Source organism: Giraffa tippelskirchi, chromosome 4, assembly GCF_054371585.1.
Source record: "Giraffa tippelskirchi isolate mGirTip1 chromosome 4, T2T-mGirTip1v1.2.pri, whole genome shotgun sequence".
Lineage (NCBI taxonomy): Eukaryota > Metazoa > Chordata > Mammalia > Artiodactyla > Giraffidae > Giraffa > Giraffa tippelskirchi.
This window is the reverse complement of record NC_137278.1, coordinates 79,466,906-79,488,779: the sequence shown is the minus strand read 5'-3', so window position 1 is coordinate 79,488,779 and position 21,874 is coordinate 79,466,906. Positions and strand designations below refer to the sequence as shown.

At 39.6% G+C, this 21,874-nt stretch overlaps 1 protein-coding gene across 8 annotated transcripts in view; it reads right to left on the bottom strand.

The window, feature by feature from the left end:
• Positions 1-21,874, bottom strand: part of SLC8A1 (solute carrier family 8 member A1) — a 384,185-nt gene that overhangs the window by 75,069 nt on the left and 287,242 nt on the right. The window contains exons 4-9 of one of the 8 annotated variants that reach the window (XM_081483159.1): positions 14,501-14,607; positions 11,418-11,438; positions 10,959-10,976; positions 10,833-10,847; positions 7,025-7,093; positions 1,866-1,996 (exon numbers count right to left, since the gene is read on the bottom strand). In XM_081483159.1, coding sequence (XP_081339285.1) covers positions 1,866-1,996; positions 7,025-7,093; positions 10,833-10,847; positions 10,959-10,976; positions 11,418-11,438; positions 14,501-14,607 — 361 coding nt within the window. Of the gene's footprint in view, positions 1-1,865; positions 1,997-7,024; positions 7,094-10,832; positions 10,848-10,958; positions 10,977-11,417; positions 11,439-13,850; positions 13,963-14,500; positions 14,608-15,331; positions 15,520-21,874 lie in introns of those variants that run through there. The other 7 variants (XM_081483162.1, XM_081483163.1, XM_081483166.1 and 4 more) reach the window with 7 other exon arrangements.

Sequence of the window (21,874 nt, the reverse complement as noted above, 5' to 3'; positions counted from 1 at the left end):
ATTCTTAAGAGAATAAAGTGATATCAACATTAATACTTGAAGGCACTTCAGAAACATAACCCAAGGTGCCCTTCAGTGTTAATAGTAACCATAATGATGAACTCTTGAGGACATGGGAAGACATGTCCTTTGGAAGCTATTCTAGAAAGATAAGTATCCCAAACAACTAGACTTATGGAGAGAGTGTTGGGTGACTTTCAGATGCTTGGATCATTGGTGTGGTTACCAGAAAGAGCTTTGAACCCAAGAAAGTTTTGCTGTGTAGAAGACTGTGCCCTGCCATATCCAACCCAATTCTTCCTACAGGAAGTGACTGTGATTGCTCTTCCTGGTCATGGGTGCATGGAAGGGGAAAGCTCAGGGTTGTTCCAAAAGAGAGAGGGCACAAAATAATTCCCAGGGAAGTCCTGGGAGGATGGGGGAACTAGTGTTTACAGAAATGCCAAGCTGTGGAGTCTCTGCTGCCACAGTGGCACCAGGCTCTCTCTGATTCCAGGTGAAAAGGGGGTGCATGAGGAAAAGTGAAGATGGACACATGAACAGAGTAGTCCACAAACATGGACAGGCTGAGATATCTGTGCCTCAGGAATCTCAGGGAACATGTGCATATGCCAGTTATATGTGTGCAGCTGGCCAGGTTCCAGATCAAACACCAGGTGGGTTCTGACGGTCCGGGTCTGCCTAGAAAGCACTGATCCCAGTGTTTATCCTGCTCTTTCTTTCTGTGGGAACGGCCGAAAGGATGAGTTAACAGATACATCCACGGTGGCCTGAAGGGGAAAGTTTAATTGCATTTTTATCTTTTAAATGCCACTTTAATTTGCAAAGAAATTTTTCTTTCCACTTATCTCCTATCAGTCACCTTCCTTTGTGAACTAAATTAAAAAAAATAATGAACGGGCCCAGAAAAAGGCAAAGAAGTCACAACCGTGAAAACTTCAGATACAACCCAGAGGGCTCTGGTTTCTAGGTTGGTGGCCTGATTCTCCCTTTTGGATTCTTCATTCTGGTCTTCCAAACAGAAGCAAAATCTGCTTTTCAAAAATAAGTGGGGAAAATGCTGCTGAGCTCTGGTGTGTAGTTCTGGAAACCTTTTCACATCCCACTGAAGAACGCAAGTGAACCCCTACTGGGGGGATTCTAGGAGGGAGGACCATGTGAGTGAGATGGGATGGGAATTGGGATGAGGGCTCAGTGAGCAGCTAAGAACAGATGGAAAGTTTCACCTCAAAGTCCTAAGCTCACCCTAAGGTCCATTTGCTTAACTTCTGAAAAATGACTTTTTTCATCTAGAGAACTGGAAATCTAATTTTTTGCCTGATGACAAACTCTCTGCTTATAGGCACTCTACCTTCAGCTTGCAGATTGTACTCAATTATCCTAGGATCTTGAGAAGATGACTACATATACACGAGAGCTTATCGATCGCACGTTCCATGGGGAGCGCTTACCAACCTCCCTCCAAACAAAAGCCTCATTTTTAGCAGTGCCAAGGCTTTGCTTCTACTAGGTTGACTAGCTCTTTCAAACAAAGCATGGTTTCTTCCACACGTAACAGTCTCTTAGAACCCATCTTTGCCTTTCCTTACTGTCCTCTTGGACAAAGCCTCCCTTTAGGGCACTTTGGATCCTGTTAGTTATCAGGGTCTGAGCCAGAACCCCAGACCCTGGTTCTGATGCTGTTTAGTTTACAAGATCCCTTGGTTCCCTACCAACTCTCAAATTCCATTTCTGCTCTGATGGTCTCTCCATCAGTGAGCCAGTTCCTCTCTCTGGATGGATCATACAGCATAGACCGACACTGTGAACTGTCTGGGTCCCGAGATGGGCCTGGCCTTCCTGGTGGGCAGTGCTGATAAGCATACCTTGAACTCGTAGGATTCTTCAATGATCACCTCCAGTCTAGTGTGCTCTCCCAGAATGGGGCGCCCCATTTCCGCAATGCGCCTCTCTTCCTCCTCTTTGCTGGTCAGTGGCTGCTTGTCGTCATATTCATCTGTGAAAGGGAAGGGCAAGAGATTGAGGATGGACTCCATTTTATTTGGAAATCCCTGGATCCTGAAACAAGGACACCAAGAAGGAAGGAAGTCCTGATGACCTACTGGAAGTCCCTGGGGTGATGTCGCAGGGAGGGGAGAACTGGACAGATGCCTGTCATGTGGGGCAGTGATCACTGTGACAGCAAGTGATCATAACATCCCACACACTAACCACCAGCCAAAGAGCAGATCAGGAAAAGCAACTGATAGGATCATATCCCTGGGAAAACTCTGCCATATGGCATCTATGATGAGGGAATTACCCAGGTGTTCCCTAGGATGCCGGTTCACCTGGCCAATTGTACACATCCTTTTAGCACACAACCAAGAGGAAACACAAAGCTGCCAGGTGAAAGAATCTGGTCTCCTTGCTACTTTCAAGAGGCAACAGAAAATGCCCCAGTGGCAAAGAGATGATAGATGGGAAATTCTTATCTTAGCCTCTTATTTGCCAAGAGTCTCTCTAAATTATCATATGTGAAACGAATCGCCAGTCCAGGTTCAATGCATGATACAGGCTGCCCGGGGCTGGTGCACCGGGATGACCCAGAGGGATGGGATGGGGAGGGAAGTGGAAGGGGGGTTCTGGAAGGGGAAAACATGTACACCCGTGGTGGATTTATGTCAATGTATGGCAAAACAAATAATAAAAAAAAAAATCTAAAAAAAAAAAAGAAGCTAAGCATCCATGCATTCCACATTTTAGTAAGATGCCTGTGTACCCCAGGGCTGTCTCTCTCTGGTGCAAAGCTGATGGGTTGGGAGGATCTTGATCAAGTTAATCTTAAAGGAAACAAGGAAGAGGGAGCGTGAGGCCTTCAGGGAGTTAATACTACTCACCGTGGGGGCATGATTATTTCCAGAACTACCAAGTAGTTTACACTCCAGGAGAAACTAGTGGGTACTAAGAAAATGTTAATGGACTTGAGAGTCCATTAATGAGGGGAAGCTCACAGTTGGCTCCTCTCTGTGTGAAGGTCATTAGGATAAATCCCAGACTGAAAAGGCCATGCACATGTGAAGGACAAACACTCTTCCTATAATCACTCAGCCCCCTATCCTTCAGGCTCAGGATGTGGAACAAGACAGGCCACTTCCCCTCACAGTCGAGCTGAATGGACCTCATTGACAAGGATCTCGTATCGCTGGTACAGAAAGACTGCAGCCCTGATGCCCTCATTTTGAGAACCTTCTAGGCAAACTGCCTGCAATAGGAATCTGTGGACTGGGGATTGATCAGGGTGGGAAGGACTTGTAGCCCAGACTCCTTGCCTTTTGCATTTAGGCATCAGCTGTTGCAGGAGTTCACAACTCCCTTCCCCTCCAAAGACACATGGCTTCCCTCTGCTGAGGGACCCTGCCATGGTGGGTCCATCTGATGCGCCAGCAAATGATGCAGAAAACTAGTTCGTAGGCCAGTTGTTGATTGCTGGAACATGGAGCAGATAGGCTAGAGGCACTGCTAGCATTTTATATGAAAGTGAAAGTGCCACTTGGATTTTAATTTGAATTACAAGACATTAGGCAAAGAATATTTACTATGTTCCCTTTTAATAGTTTATTTACAAATGGGAAGTTGTTTTTAATGGGATTCAAGTTGATTTAGGTAGAAAAATATAGAGAAATTATGAAAGAAAGGTGATACAGTGGCATTACTTTACACTGCATTTCACAAAATGAAATGATTTGGAACATGACATTAAATATATGGACATGGTAGTAAATGAAACCAAATCATGTAGTGAGCAAAAAGGTTATTCCCTTTGTAATCATCTTTGAGTCCTTCTGATGACGAAGACATGCTTATTTTGGGGCTGTTACATCTATAACTAGCTCCTGACATTAGGGTTTCTATCATTTAGCAAAGAGAAAACATTTCTCAGGCATAGAGCACTGGACTGCATAGAGCTAGAAGTTAATAACTATTTTCATCCTAAAATTTTTAACCTTATTTTGTGTCTATGACAAATACTAGCTTTCCATTAGTGTTAGTGACTTGGTTTTTTTTTTTTTTTTTTAAACAAATTTAGTGAAGTAAAAACATGAGGCAAAAAAATTGCATGAAGTACATAACTGTATAGTTGGTATGAAGCCAAAGGAAATAATGCAGAAGAGGTATGAGAATGACCAAAATTTAGGAATATCTTAACGGATTTCAAAGTAAAGAAAAGCAGGGCATCTTGTTTCTATCACTTTCTTCTATACTCTTTTTCTGGACTTGAATTTAATGCCACACTTTATCCTACTGTCTACCCATCTAGAAAACCTTCCCCATTTTCATCTAGCTGAATCCGACTTATTTTTCAAAACTCTACCTCCTATTGCATGAAATATCTTTCAACTGACTTGCTTAGGAATAAATTAGTTCTTAGTATTTGTTGTGTGTATATATTAAACATGGACACTTCTAATAGACTACTTTTTGTATTTAAACTACCTTTTGTTGTTGTTGTTTAGTCAGTAAGTAGTCTCTGACTCTTGTGACCACATGGACTGTAGCCTGTCAGGCTCCTCTGTCCATGGGATTTTCTAGGCAAGAATACTGGAGTGGGTTGCCATTTCCTTCTCCAAAAGCCACGTTTACATACAAATATCCTGCATAAAAACTTAACAAGACAGAACACTATGTCTCATTGCTTTCTGAATTGCCCTCACATCCCCCAGAGCCTATTATGATGTAGTAGTATAAAGTAGTAGGTGCCTCCTAAGTATTTGTCATGTGACTGTCCAACTCACTGTTAGAAAAGTCTCTTATTTGCTCTACACATAGAAAGACCATTCAATCATTTTACACATGCCATCACACTCTTACCGTATGTCAGCACACTGAGGCCTTCCAACCCCATTCCCTTTTCTAGGAACTCATGGTCCAGTGGGAAGTGAGGCATATAGATAAGGCAACTTCTACTACAACAAGCTAAGGACTGCAGATTCAGGGTGAGGGAGCAGCTTCCCTCTGCCCCAGGGAATCAGGGAAAGCTTCAAGAGAGAGGAGATAACCTGAAATTTGCCTTGAAGCATGAATAGAAGCTCGCCAGGTGAAGGTGGTGGGAAGGCTGGCTAGGAGGTATTATAATAGAGGAGGGAGTGGTATTCCAGGAAGTCAAAGCACAAAGGCTTAGTGTCATAGTAGGGTCAAGGCTATTTTCACTTAATAAATGTCATGAACATTAAGGAGATATTTATATGTAACAGATGGTAGCTGGATAAACCCTTTATTGCTCTATAATGATACAGATGGGCTTCTCTGGTAGCTTAGCTGGGAAAGAATCCACCTGCAATGCAGGAGACCTTGGTGCAATTCCTGGATTGGGAAGATCCCCTGGAGAAGAGAATGGCAACCCACTCTAGTATTCTTGCCTGGTAAATCCCATGGGCAGAGGAGCCTGTCCGGCTACAGTCCATGGGGTTGCAAAGAGTCAGATATGACTGAGTGAGCCCTACTACTCTAATGATACAGATAAGTTAGCATTCATTATCCAGATTTTTGAAACTGGCAAAGAGGAGAGCTAAGCAATTATTTTAAGTGTCCTCTCTTTAGATAGCTTTTATTGAATAGGGAAATAGTTTAACAGCACATTTTTTGATCAACTATTATGTTTCTTTCCACTTTGAGTGTTGGATCAAATGCAGTTCATTTTAATATGGTCAAGTCAGTTTCATTTCCTTCTTTACGCACATGCTGTGCTTTTAGTTTGACTTCTCAGAGAGAAGAAATTCTCTAATTCTCCCCCTCTCTCTATTTGTATGTGTACATAAGCTTGCATGCTTGTGTGCTAAGTCGCTTCAGTTGTGTCCGACTCTGTGCGACCCTATGGACTACAGCCCACCAGGCCCCTCTGTCCATGGGGATTCTCCAGGCAAGAATACTGGAGTCAGTTGCCATGCCCTCCTCCAGGGGATCTTCTCAACAAAGGGATCAAACCCACGTGTCTTATGTCTCCTGCATTAGTAGGCAGATTTTTACTACTAGTGCCACCTGGGAAGCCCCATATGTACATATACCTGTACCTATTTTTAAACTCACTTTATTTTACTGAGACGTTGATAATAACTTATGTAACATCATGATCTTAAAAAACAGTGCAACTTAAAGATCAAATGCATAATAAAGAGCCATGGTTAAAATCAGTATTGACAAGACAGAAAATAATCCTGGGATAAAATCATCTATAGGGGACTAATAGGGGCGAAATCTGAGAGCAGATATCTCCTGGCAGTTTGCAGCAACTGGCTGGCCTCTCTGCTTAGAACCTAAAGAGGCCCATAATTTATTTCCATGAGGAATATTCTGGGACAACTCTGCAGTCAGGGCTGCATGATGATTAAGTGGGTGTGTGGGATGCGAGGAACAAGGGAAGTCCTACTGAGGCGTGTTTCTGTCACCACGGCCAGTGATGGGTGATGGTGACAACTGAAGAGTGGGTATCCGTGTTCTCACCCAGAGACACAGTGACAAGGGAGAAGGAGCTCAAACTGGGCTCTAATCCTACAGTCGATATGGGATAGTTCTGTCGTCCTTTAGTCACCCTGTCAACGTTCCACTCTGGAGAAATCCCACAGATGCACTGTCATCTGTTTGTGTTTGGCTAACATCATGTTGCCTGGAGGCAGGAAAGGCAGACTCTGAGAAGAAAGTCAGCTTGCTTTTAAAGATACTTCGTAATACTTGGAATAAAAGACCCATGCCTGAGAATCGAGATTTGCAAGAAATCTGGAATATACTGAAACTTGAGAGGCCACTGCACGGAGTCCCCTTTATAGGTCCATGCTGCCCCTTCCACCATACTTCCCACCCTGGGCTGCTGTGGTGGTGTCTCGTGGCTGACCCGGCACACCCCTCCCTCTGCAGAGAAGCCATGGCATTGGATAGCAATGTTTTAGTGGGAACAGGGGCTGAATTGTGTCACTTTAATATCTAAAGACCCAAAGAACACTTGAAGGTGGTTAACTGTGGTTTTCAAGGCCCGTGAGGAAACGAGTACCTGCGATGGTGATTATAGTAGAGGGGAGAGGATGTTCTCTAGCATGAACTTTCCTGAAGACAGGCTGGCCTAGCAAAAGGACAGGCAAAAGTCAGCAGAATGGACGGTACCCGTTTGCCAGCAGAGCTCTGTGGAATTAGTAAGCATCACACCCAAAGGCATACAGCACACACAATGTTAATCTGGGGTTGAGTGGTCAGAGGTTACTGTTCTGTAGGTCACAGAAGAGAGCAGATCAATGGGGCGAGTGTTCTAGGAACCCTGCCAGATTGTTTCTATGAAGCACACATGCCACAGACACGAATGCAGCCACACTCCTGCAGGCATCTGAGATGTACTAACCATGTCCTTCAAGTTCCTGCTTCCAGAGGCATCACCAAACTACAGAAAGCACTTGGTGCTCCTTTTAGAGACTATTGGTGCCAACAACATGGCCTTGAGCAGGCCATTTCCCCAGCTTTCCCATATGTAACATGGAGATAGTAGTACCTGCTCTGTCCATATCACATTTTTGTTTGAGGATCAAGTAACATAATATAAAAAAAAATGCTTATTTATTTCTTGGACAGTGTATTCTTGTATACACTGGCAGGATTTGCAAGTGTGCTCCATTGTCACCATGACTGGCTGGATTACCTAGTTGAGGGTTTTCATGAAACTCCTGGTTCATCTGACTGACGGAAGAGTTCCCATAATTGACCTGGGAATCATAAGATTCACACTCTGTGCAAACTCTGCCGTATGCTTGCTGTCTATACTTGGACAAGGTGTTTCTTTCAGATTCAGTTTTCTCAACTGTTAAGTGAAGTCAAACTTGAAGGGGATTTGTTCTTCTAACCCAAGTACTGGAGTGTCTAAAGTGTGCTTAACTGTTGGAATTTTCATAGTTTGGCTTCCTTAGAAAGCCATGTGCCTTATGAAGACTATCATATGATAAGCATAATATGATTGGAAGAGTAACTTTTAAAGAGGCATATTGACTATTATGCACTTTTAATTAATTAGCGAAATTTTAGCTGCCTGTTTTGGGAATCAAACATGCCTCTCTCTTTGCAAACTGAGACAGAATACTTTATTTTATTAAAAATATCCAAATTAATGTACTCTCAATTCCCTGCTTTGGGGTCTTCCTATTTTTTTATTTGTTTGGAATTCATACTGGTGGATTTAAGAGACACTGTGGAGGTTCTGGATTGAAATGGGATTAAGATGCAAGTAGGAATGTATGAGTTGGGAGGAAGGAATTAAAAGTACTGGAAACAGTCATCACATGGCCTTGGACGTCAAGTTAGAGGGCCAGGCTCTGAGCCCTGGATGAGTGATTGGGGCAGATTGATTAATCTCTTTGAACCTTCATTTCTCTCCTATAAGTGGGAAAAAATCTTATCCTATAAGGTTGAAGATCAAATGATAAAATGAATAAGAGATGCTTTCAAGATTCTAATGAGCTGTAACGTATAAGGGGTTATGATGTGATGGGCCTGGAGGGTCAAGGGGGAGTTACATCACAGGCACCAAGGGCCTTCCAACGAGGCAAAGATAAGCAGCAACAAGGGAAGATTTGCAAATTCCAAAAGCATCCCCAGCATTTAATGTCCACCACTAATGACATTTCTGAAATAGAGACATTGGGTTGTGGACCAAATGACTTTTTCAATTTCCATATATCCTGATTTAAATTTAGATTTTCACACTCAGCTGCAAAGACCGCGTAAACCCACAGGCAAAGTCCAAGAGCTAGATTAATTCTTCTCTACTGCTCCTGTGTCTCAAAGCCTTGACTTCAAAGCTTCAAATTGACTTCAAAGGAAAGCTCTTCAGGGCTTACAGCTGCTTTTCACTGTGTAGACCTACATTTTAGAACTTTCCCCAGAGGTATCTATAGAGAGTAGATCCCAGATATTCTTGGTTCAAGAGAAGAAGCGTCATGTAAAGTGAGAGGAACAAACCAATGTAGGGATCCTCAAGAGGGTTCTGCAAATTCTCTCATTTTAACTGCATCGTTGCAAGTTTTGGGAAGAGGTGGTAACACCAGAAAAACTGCTATTGGAGATTAAAGTCTGAACCATAAGAAATAGCTTAATGAAGTATATGAAATAGTAGAAAACCCTTGAAAGACATGATTCTGTCCTCTTGGATGCATAATGTATCCAAGACAGAAAATGTTAGATATTATTAGTCAGGTATTCTAGAACTTGATATGAACAATTTCTGAGAAAAGAAAATTAGATACCATTAATTAGTTACTAAAAAGAAAGATGCTTCAAGTAATACAGAAGGAAGCCTCTAAAAGCAAAATCCTGACATAGTCAATGGTAAAACTGGAAGATATCCAAACACATCGATACATTTTAACAAGAGATTCTATGTACAGCTAAAGACTTTGTTAAGGTCTCAGCATCAGGTTGCATAGGGCCAAGCAATAGATACTATACTATTTCTACCTTCCTCAAAGCACACAAGGATCAATTACTTATTGGGTGATTGAATCAGAATATTTCCAAAAAGACTTCAGTAAATGATAAGATGAAAAAGAAAAGATTAAAGTTTTAAAAGTAAATGTACATTCCTGCCTTCAGATTCAAAAGTAGCATCATTGGCAGTGCAGAACTGGGGAGACTTGACCTAGGAGAAAGTAAAGTGAATCAGGTTTAAGAAATTCTCTATGAGCACTTGCCCTGTTGAACATTTTTATCCTTTTCAAATTCTATGTTTCCAAGAGCCTATGAATTATTTTGTCATTAAACACTGTGTCTGGAGAGAAAGCAGTGGAGAGCAATAGCCCATATGAAATTGGATGCATTTAGAAAGTTCCACTTTGACAGAATCATGTTGAAACTTCTTGCTCATGAGTTTACACTGATGGTGGTTTAAGTTAAGCCCAACCCCCACCATAACATTTTCAAATAGAATTTTTGAAAATGTTTCTTTTCTAAATATTTTTGTTCAGCTCTCTTGTTTCAGAAAAAAAATAATTAGACTATTGATATCTACATACTTGTACTGGAAAATGCCACAACCATTAGGACAGCCTTTAGAGACATCTTCAACCTGCAGCTTCAGACAAACTAGAGGGATATTTACTTCGCTCTCTAAATCTACATGGATGATTTTGAAAGTGTGCAAAAATATTTAAGATCAAAAGAGAGGATGCTGTAAGGAAATATCTCCCTTCTATACATAAGGAAGTAGCTTTAAAGTTGTGTTTAAAAATGCAATCAACACTGGCTGGGTACCATTCTGAATTTAAGAGTTTAAAATTTTTTAACTAGCATTTTGACTTTTTACAGAACACTTTGTCATCCGCTTCAAGCGGATGATATGATGTATTACTCATTACCATGTTAAGAATGCTAAAACTTCTCAGATGGGTGTGGTGGGCAGAGCGAAGGCAAGCTTTATCTTCTCCCAATAGGACATTATCTCTGATTAGAATCCTGAGCTTTGGCCAGGGAGTTGGCTTGGATGTCAGCTCCTACGCTTCCTTGAGACTAGCAATCATTGTATTTATTCTGGTACTCTCTGGAGCATCTAGCAGAGTTCCCTCACATTGTCAGTACTATGTGAACATCTGTAAATTGATCAATGTCAAAACATGACCAATTATAGGTTCTCCATACAAATTTCCTCATAAATAAACACAACACACACACATTGTTAACGTGTAAAACATTAAATGTGTAAAATCAGCAAGAGCACACCGTGTACCACCGCTAAAAGTTAACTCAGGGTAAGTAAGACGCGGTTCTTATTTGATATTTAAGGGTAACTGGGAGAAAATGAAGAATATTTTTAAAAATTGTCTTACCATACAGGTATTTCCCTTCATTAAAAGAAAATAAAAATGGGAAATAATTTTTTAAAATGTAAATAACATGGTGAGAACAGATAGTAGAAAATAAAATTTGGTTCATTAGACTTAAAAAATTCATACCTGTTATTGTGAAGCCACCTAAAAAAGAAAAAAATAAATAAATGTTACCATTTATTTCATTTACACTCTAAATAACAAATACCAGTGACATCAGACCACCTGACAACCCATCCAAGGTACAAAAACTTGCCAAATTGTATTTATAATTAAGAAAGGTATGGAAACATCAATTCATGACTAATCATTAATCATTCTTTTAAGGTTATGATGTTTAGTGCACATTTAATTCTTGTGCATGCCTAAAAAAATCACTGATTTTTTAAAAAAGGTAATACTAAACTCAAAGTGGAATATAAACTATCTGACTTCCACAAAATTATGAGGCCAATCACTCTAAACAACAATCTTGTTAATAAATCAATAGAAATAAAAGATAAGTCAGAAAGCTACTGTGGCACCTGATAGAAAAGGAAAATAACCTAGAAAATGGAAAGGAAATGCAAGAAATGAAATGCTTACCAAGCTCATTCAATAACAGGGCTGTGAAGGAAACAGACAAAGACAAACACAGAATAAGAGACCAGATGAATAATGAAAGTAAGAGGAATATCAGCAGAAAGAAATCCAGGCAGATCTGATTATAGTGGGAGGGAGCTGCTACTAAGTGGTGCATGCCAAGTAAATGTGGCATTGGGAGTATTTCCAAAAAAAATCCCTAATTTCTGCAAATGGGTGTGACTGATTGTATATACAAACAATTCACTTTATATATCATTTCTTGACATTTAAGAAAACATGTCCACTACATGTTTACACACAGTGTATATATCTAGTTTGCCAAATATAGCAGAAATATTTTATGAAGTTAATCTTAAATCTTTGAGTGAGTCTTCCTCATGAAATAATTGCCTGGGAGTTAGTGAATTCAACAGACAGAAGTCTGAAATCATCCAGGATCTCAGGGATTGTACCTTTCAATGAAAACGGAGAAAACATCTTAGGACATTTCATTTTAGTCATCCCTCCTGATAAGGAGATTTTGACCCAAGGTGAAGTTCTCTCACTGGAGGTTCTACATGCATGATATTTTGGTCATCAAGGAATGCTTAGGTTTTTTTAAACCCTCAAAACTTGAGTCCCAGGAATTAGTGCTTATTTGTGTGTCCTTATCTATGACTTCTGCACATTCTAATTGGAGAGCCACATCGCTTCTTGTGGACACATAACTTCACAGAAACTGACAAGTCAGCGAGGGAAGGCTTGTGGTGGGGGGAGGGGACATACATACTTTGTCTTTCAGGTTATGTGCTTTAAACTCAGACTGTAACTGTAGCACTTTATTTTGGTGAAATCTACTTGCCTAAATGTATCAAATAAATTACTTCCACAGTTAGAGATGAGAATGCTACAATTACTTCTTCAGGACCAGTTTTCTAATCGTAGTGGCATTAGAGGATACTTTCAAAAATAAGTCAGTCATTTTATTTATGATGACACAGATCCATTTGGTGGGTGTCAAAAGCAGATAGTACTATACTATCAAGGAATTTTAATTTGCTTTTATATGAAGACATATTTTACTAAAATGATGATTGAAAGAGCTGTGTATCCAAGGTGCTCTTCCTTGAGATAAAAGGCAATCCTTTGGAGGAATACAATTACAAGTAAGTGCTTTTTCCTGTATGTTAATGAGGCATTTTTGATCCCATCTTTATAAGAAATCAGCACAATTTTCTAGAGTGTCTTTTTCTTCCACCTGCTGTCTATGGAGCATATTAAATAAGCTGCATTAAAATAGGTCCCCAGTGCTCCTCCTCCATCATTCCAAAGGCTCCTGTTACCTTTTTGAACTTGATTAAGTCAGAAAAACTTTGTTTTTCTGATGGACTCAGAGGCCAGCGTGTTCTAATAAAAGCAAGATTAGTTAAATTCCCCCAAATGTTGGGTCTATATAGGAATTAGTCTTTTGTATTTGATTTTTCCTTTACATATAAAAGTATATATTTCTTGCAAAGTGGTCATTTAACCATTTAAACTGTTCTCATCAATTGTTTGAATGCAATCAATATGTACTATGTTCATTTTATAGATATCATTAAATTTAGAAGGTAATTATGGGAAGCCTTTAGAATAATTCAAAAATTTTTTAAAAAAAACTATTTTTAAAGCTGATATAAAATTCAGCTTTAAAATTTTGTTTTTAAACAAAATTTAAAAAATTTTAAATTTCATGCTGTTTATTTTTAGAAAAAATTTCTTTGTTAGAAATGTGTCAGTTCAATAAGAATTGAAAGAGTTTGAAGCATAAGGCAGAATCAGCCTTAATTAAGGGTTAAGTTCTTAATGAACTATCATCATGTCCTTTCTACTAAAGAAAATTCATATGCCTATGGTTTTATACACATGGTACCTTTTAAATTTCATATCTGATAATATGAATAATACTATGCAAAAATGAATACTACTCTTTAAAGATCTTTGTTCTTACTGCTTTTTGAAAAATGGCTTCTCTAAGGAAGCCTAATTATTGAATTTTTCTGAAATTTCCTATTATTTACCATGAGACCCAACTACCATGACTAATATGTATGCAGTAGTGTCCATTGCTAACATATTAGGGGACGCTTGATAGCTGGAACCAAATTTTTGAATGATTCCTGAGTATTGAAAAACTAAACCCAGAAATTATTCTTTTATGTCATCCTTTCTGAATTACAGAACTCTCTTTTATTATTTCTGAAATCTGGTATCAATTAAGGTGAATTGGCATTTCCTGAAGAAAAGGGGCATTTCTTGGTGCACTTGTGAAACAGGGAAGGGAAATGAAATTGCTGAAGCTTCAAAGGAGAGGAAGTATAGTACTTGGAAGCCGAGGAAGAGGAGAGAGTTAAGTGTGAGAGTAGGAGACACGGAGAGAAGAGTAAAATTTCTCGCTGGTATGTCTTTGTATACTCTCACACCTTTCATTCCTCTTCTTATCCATTTTGGTTCCTCAAGCACAAGGGAGAAACTGCACTCTTTCTCATATTCCTCACGGTCAAATATTCTAATGGTAATGATCTTCCTGTGGGAACACAAGACAAAGGCAAAACAAATGGTTGGAGTCACACGCTCATGCTAGGTGTTCACCAAGCAGCATGTTACTGTGATGTTATGGAAGGAAGGAGAACTGGCCACACATGGACCTCCAAGAGTATGAAACAGGGCATCCGGTGCCTCTCAGCCGACCCCCACTGATATTCTCTGCCAATCCATCACCGATACCAATTCTTCTGCTTCAATTTAGCAGTCAGGAGGTACCCAGAATTAAGAAAAGAAATCAGACAGTTGGCTTTAGGGGGGTGTAGCCAGCATCAGCACCAACATTCCCAGCAATGGAAGCTTGACTGCACTGCTGATGCTCAGACTGCAGTGTGCAGAGTGGCCCAAACTGGTTGATGGGGCTCCAGGCCAGGCCTACTGTGGCCCCAAGGAGATCTATGCCCTGTTACATAGGTGGAGTGATGTGTGCATTGTAAGTCACGTTCTGAAGAGTGCAGGCATCCAGGGGTGGCGCAGGCCAGCAGAAGCTGTTGAGCTCAGCCCTGGAGCAGCTCCCCCACCTTTCTTCTCACTCATCTCCACCAGGCGGGGCTCTCCAATCTCAAGGAAGAAGGTCTTGTTTTTCTCATACTCCTCATCATCAATTACCTTGACTGATATTGTTTTGCTGAAACAGAGAAGAATAGAAATTGACGAACAAGGGGAAGAGGAAAGAGAAGAGAAGGAACATAGAGAAGAGGAAAGCAAGGTTAACGAGCAGCACTTCCAGACAAACGCCAACTGAGAAACTTGTGGACTGTGAGACTGTCCTTCCAGAATGGGTGTGGGATGGGTCTAAGAGACCAGAGAGATCACCCAACGCACAGTGCCCCTGCCCAGGGCCACAGAATTATTTCAGTCAAAATACAGCTCTCATACTACTAGGTTTATCGTCATTGTGGGAAGCAGAACAACACAGATCACAATAATAAGAAAAGAAAAATATATTTATAAGTAAATACTTTAACCATAGGACTGTCTGAGCTATGGAATTCACTCCTGTGATGCAAATCAGTAAACCGCATAAAAATCAGTAAACCACATCAAAAGAGGTAGTCTCTGTTCATAACAGGGATGAGGATCATTTTTGTGAGGCTTTCATTTTGCTTTACTGTACTTCCAAACATTTTTATCATAAAATTTTATTAAAATAATATATATATAAAAGGATCACAAAATAAAATATCTTAGCCCACCCAATGTTCTAGAGTCAAACTCATTTTCAAGTCAGTCAGATTTTCCACCTAGATCACAAGGGGAAGTTGTGTTTTGTCTCTCTAAAGATGAAAGCCGCTAAAGTGGGGGTGGGGAGTGATGTTCTATTTTCTTCCCTCCCGAAGTTGAGTTTCAACTTTGACAAAATACACTCTTTACCCTCCTTGCAAACTCCATGGATACATCGAGACATTTCATTAAGAATTCTTCCTGTAATCGATCCTTTAGCACTTTTCGCCTTGCTGTCTTATGGTTGTGATTGACAGGCAGGTATGACAAATGCAAATATTATGCAAATCTCAACCTCCTCTAAGTCTTGATGATTCTGAAAAGAAATCTAGTGTTACCTTCTAATTAATAAGGGTTTAATCACTTCATTTATTACAACTTACTCAGAGCCCACAAACACGCGTTTGTTCTTGAAAATATCTTTTGTTCAGTAACATGGGCCAAGAATATTTCTGACTAAAGGTTTAAAAATGGTGAGTTTTCAAAGACATACAGTTTTAATGTCATGCACATTATTTAGTTTTGGTGGAATTTTCCAGGTTTTCTATAAAGATCTCTCTCTCTTTTTTTGATTATTGATCAAAGCTCTCAAGTTTCATTTAGACCTACACAGCCTTCTTTTCTCATATGAAGGAGAATAAAGGTAGAAGTTGCTTTTAATTCTCTGAATTTCCCAGCCTCTAATGCTAAGTGAGAACAAATGACTGTTTCTGATTCTAAAGAGCCTCATAACCTGCTCCCTGCTCCTTACCTAAAGAACATCCCCCATAACACTCATATCACAAAGGCTCACTGCTAAGGAATTAGAACACATGATAGTGCCTTTCTATCTCAGTTCTGTCTTCAAAGACTAAAATAGTAAGGCTAGGTGAGCAGCTGTCAATGACTAAAGCAATATCATTTTTAAAGAGCAGTTAGATATTTGTAAAACTACCAACAGTCTGACAAAAGTCCAGCCATGTGTATATATATATATATATATATATATATATATATATATATATATAGTGAACAATTCCTAACTTCCAGAACTATGTTTTGGAATTCACCAATTTACTTTATATCTATAACCAGCCTGCTCTGACTATACCAGGGTATCTGATCATTCCTCAATATCCAAAAAAATACAAAATACTAGAGAAAGCACAAGAAGATATAGGAATTGATGATACATGTGTTTTTAATTTTACAATGAATTTGGTAAGTGAGATCAAATTTATTCTTCAAAAAACTGCCAAACATCTACCTTATTTGTCATCCAAATTATGCATTTTAGGTTTTAATTTCCATCTTACTGCCTTGTAATCATAACCTATACTTGAACATCGCTGCTAAAGCCATCAGCATCATATGATCGTGTGTGGGGAAATGCTGGTGGGCATTAGAAGGGTCCTGCTACTGTCTTTTGGACCTAATGGCCCCTAATCAAGACACTTCATGGTAGAGTGCATGTTGCAATGCTCTTGCTTATATTACATAAAAACATTTGACTTGTTTTTTTCTATCCTGTACTCCCAACCCATCTCAGATCTCATGCATTATTATAGAAATAAAGCATAGTGGAGATGCTTGGAGTGGTCTTTCTATTAGGGTAAGCATTTATTTAGGAGGGCCTCCTAGTTTCATTCCCAAAGGGCAACATGACCACTTATTCATAAATAAACAGAAAAACCCAAGTAACATAGTGTTTCTGATCTTTGGTGAATTTAATCTGCTATTGCTGTGATAGGTTTATTTTCTACATTCTGAGTAGCTGATCAGTGTGAAAAACACAATGTCTCACCCCATTCATTTGTATAATAAACATTTAAAATTTATCAATAGAGTATCACTAGTCACTGGGATTATAATCCTTAGAAAATGTTTCAGTACTTGATAACTGTGACACTGGAAGATCAACTATGAAGGAAAAGAAAACAGTACTTCTGCGGGTGCCTGGCAAAGGCACCTAAAATAGATGGGATTTGCATAATGGTATATCATTTCAAAATCATTAGTAATACAATCAATAGTGCCCCTGACAGGAGCAGCCATTAGATCACATATTGATTTTACTCCTCTTGCTCAGTACAGCTATTAATAGGAAACTTGATTATTAAAGGAAAATTCAGTCAATTTAAAGAGGCAAGATAAAGAAATCAATATGTATTAGTCCTCTGAATCAAGAGAGGCAAAAACCAGAAGAGATTGGTAATATTCATCTTTTGCTTTAGAACAAAACTATTTCTGCCCCTAGCAAAGGTGCATGAATGTTAAGTCACTTCAGTCGTTTTTGACTCTGTGCGACCTTACGGACTGCAGCTCCCCAGGCTCCTCTGTTTGTGGGATTCCCCAAGGCAAGAATACTGGAGTGGGTTGCTGTGCCCTCCTCCAGGGAATCTTCCCAACCCAGGGATAGAACCTAAATCTCCTGTGCCTCCCGCATTGGTAGGCAGGTTCTTTATCATTAGCGCCACATGGGAAGCCCCCTAACAAAGGTAGAGAGGTTCAACTAACCCATGTAAATTTTAAAGGATCATATCCTTGGCATGTCTTTGGCTCACTTTCCAGAACCTAAGTCACGAAAGACTGGCCACTTCTTTCAGCATGGGCGAAGTAAATAGATGGGGTTGGTTTGGTGAAAACCGCAGTTCCACTTTTAGCTTGATAATCAGCAGAAGAACACCTCTCTCTGCTCCTCACAGTTCTGCAGTGGAAATTAAATCTCAAGGATTGAATGATCTTAGAGGTCCTTCAATTTACCCATTGCCACACCAATCCCATATTCACAGGGCTTTTGCACTGCAACAAGACTCTGTCTCTGAGAACATAGATTTATGTTGGCTATGCTGCTGCTGCTAAGTCACTTCAGTCATGTCCTACTCTGTGCAACCCCATAGACGGCTGCCCACCAGGCTCCCCCATCCCTGGGATTTTCCAGGCAAGAGTACTGGAGTGGGGTGCCATTGCCTTCTCCTGGGAAGCAGTCAGATAGCTGTTATTCTTTCTTTTTTTGAAGTATAGTTAATCTACAGTGTTATGTTAGTTTCAAGTGTACACCAAAGTGATTCACTTATATCAGTTCAGTTCAGTTCAGTTGCTCAGTCATGTCCGACTCTTTGCGACCCCATGAATTGCAGCACACCAGGCCTCTCTGTCCATCACCAACTCCCGGAGTCCACCCAAATCCATGTCCATCGAGTCGGTGATGCCATCCAACCATCTCATCCTCTGTCGTCCCCTTCTCCTCCTGCCTCCAATCCTACCCAGCATTAGGGTCTTTTCCAATGAGTCAACTCTTCATATGAGGTGGCCAAAGTATTGGAGTTTCAGCTTCAACATCAGTCTTTCCAATGAACACACAGGATTGATCTCGTTTAGGATGGATTGATTCACTTATACATATATCATTATACTCATGTTATTATTTCTTTAAATCAGCAAGTTAACCAAAACAAAATTGGAATAGTTCGGGAGATCCAGCCTTTCATCCAACAACAACGCCTGCACTATTTTTACACTGATAAGGAACAAACAGAAAAATTGTGTCACGCAATTTTCAGCTACCCTAATCATGATGAAGAAGGTAAGGAGAATTTCTCACTTGATTTTTTTACATCACTCTAAAGTTGAAGAGTATACTATAAAAAATTATGTTTCCTGGAAACTAGCAACACAGTTACAAATCTTATGATATCATTAAAACATTAAATAATTTCTCAGGATGGCCAAAATATTTATGGAGATACACTTTGGTTCCATTTCTAGAAAAAAAAAAGCATTTGGTTAAGAAAGATCAAATTATTTAGTGGAAAAATACAGGTCGTTCCTTTGACTTTTGCCTTTCCTTTGATGATACTAAAGCCACATCTATATTTTATTTCTCAGTCTTTCTCTTATCTGATGGGTTTCAAAGGACCCAAATTCCTTCAAGCATCCTAGTAAGGAGTTCTTATATCAGCTGGTGACTCAGGCAAACTATGAGAAAGAAGAGAAAGAGATGGTGTTATTAGCAAGAGTCATTAAATCTCTTCAAAATACTAATATCTCATTATTAAGCTAAATTTGAATCAGCTTTCTTTCAAATTTCAGCTTCAATCTGTCCTTCTGTGCTTTCTTCTCCCTGAGATTACTCTTGAAGTTGGGAGAAGCAAGAAAAGATGAGTTGGAGGATGAAAAAGAAGAGAATCTTTCTAAATCCTCATAAAATAAAAACATTTTACTGAGGATTTCACAAATATAGGTACTGCAATATCTCTTTAAAAAAGATTTTCTTAAAGATTTAACCTCTCTTTAACTCAGAGGTCAACAAACTGATGGGCATTTTGCATTTCTTAGTTCACCCATCTTTCTAGCAGGCCTGGAAGTAACTTCTACCATTTAACAATTCAGAGGAAACAATGACTGAGAAGTAAAGTACCTTCCAAGGTCACAAACTCTGTGACTGGATCCACAGACAAGTATCTTTCAGGTACATGACCTACAAGGTCCTTGTTCATTGAGCTGTGCAGTATTTTTATGACGACTTTAAAAGATCTAAACAATTACCTTGAATTAATACAGAGGTTTATTGCTTAATCTTTATGTTAAGAAAGACTGCCTAGATGAGCAGCAATAGATTTTTACTTTTATTTTTAAAAGGAAAGCAGTACATATTATATTGGATCATGGCTGTATTAAAAAGTTAAATCCTTGAGGTGATAAAGATCCTATCAGGATTAATTGAAAAATGCCACAAACACAGAGGGGCTCCCCAACTCTGAGGAATGTGAGCAGCCAACCAGCAGCCTTGGCTTCACTGAGGGGCTTGTTGGAAATGCAGAGTTTTGGGGCCTGACCCAGATCCACCAAATCAGATCTGCATTTTATCAAGACCCCCAGAGGACACCAATGCAAGTAAAAGTTTGAGAAGTGCTGATCTAGACAGGAAAAAGCGTTCTAAAGTCTCATAATAAATGAAGAGGCTAGTGATAGTTGGGCTTGTGTTTTGAAACTGTCTGCATATTCAAACTGAAAACTCTAAATGCTTAGGCTGGGCCCACTCCAGATCAGTGAGATGATGAGACTCTAAAGTTGAGGGGTCTCAGCATGAATACAGTTTTAAAAAGTTTTCAGGGAATTCTAATAATGTAACTGGGGCTAGGAGCTGACTAACAAAGAATCAGCATGTGTGTCCTGATGCTTAAAAGAATATATTAAATAAGGAAAAGGTAGCATTGTGGGGCTTCCCAAGTGGTGCTAATGGTAAAGAACCCAATACGGGAGATATAAGACAAAGGGTTCAATCCCTGGGTTGGGAAAATCCCCTGGAGGAGGGCAAAGCAACCTACTCTAGTATTTTTGCCTGGCAGGCTACAGTCCACAGGGTCACACAGAGTCATGCACGACTGAAGCAACTTGGCGTGCACACACAGGCAGCACTGTGAGGAAGGGAAGGTCAAAAGTAAATTTTAGATCTAATTTAGAAATCTAGGCTGAAGCATGGGAAAAACATTTAACTTTGTCCTTCACCAGTGTTCTTTTCTGGATTATATAGAGAATGTAAAGTTGTTGTGTCCTCCTCTCAGGAAATACTGGTCTCCACAAGCCACCATAATAGTAATAGATGAGAAAATACCTTAAACCTCTGGGCAGTAGAGTTTATACTCATTCACAGTGATTTCCTTCCTAGAGAGATAAGGACTCTGGTGCTAGGTTTTAATACAACAGAGGTTCATTTGGAGAATAGAAATACTAAGGGTTTCAACTGAAACAGAAGACAGGAATGCCTTCTGTGCCATGTCAGTGCCTTCTCTCAGCCTTGAGCCACGTCAGTGAAAGGCCATGTCCATGGAACTGAAAACTTTCCACTTGGAAGCCACCATACTCAGACTCAAGAAAGAAGTCTCAGGACCAACCACATCTGAAGGGAAAAGATCTGGTCATTTCTCTGACCACAGAGTGGTGTCATCAGGTAAGACAAATTTGCAACTGACTCTCTAGTCCATCTGATGTTAAAAGCTTTAGGATAAACTCCTATTATTCAAAATGACAAAAAAATCAACTTAAAATGGGCAAAGGATCTGAACAAACAGTTCTCCAAAGAAGGTAAACCCGTGGCCAGCAAGCACATGAGAAGATACTTAACATCATTTGTCATTAGGAAGACACAAATCAAAAGCACAATGAGATACAACTTCACTCTCATGAAGATAGCTATAATCAAAAAGACAGATAACACTAAGTGTTATGGAGAATGGACAAGAATTGGAACTCTTTTACACTGCTGGTGGGAATGTAAAATGGTATAGAAGCTTTGGAAAAGTCTGGATGTTCCTCAAAAGTTTAAAAATACCGTTATTATATGACCCAGCAATTCTATTTTGAGGTGGAACTCAAGAGATTGAAAAAAATATGTCCACACAAAGACTTGTACATGAATATTCACTGCAGAATTATTAACAATAGCTAAAAGTTGGAAACAACTTAAATGTGTGTCGGCTGATGACTGGATAACAAAATGTGATATATCCACACAATGGAATATTATTCAGCAATTAAAAGGTTCAGAATTCTGATACATACTACTAACAGGTAGCATAATATGCCACCCTAAAACATACTGCTTTGGTATACTGATTATTTTGAGCTTGTTATTGGTTTTTAGTCCTTAAGTCGCATCTGACTCTTTGTAGCCCACCAGGTTCCTCTGT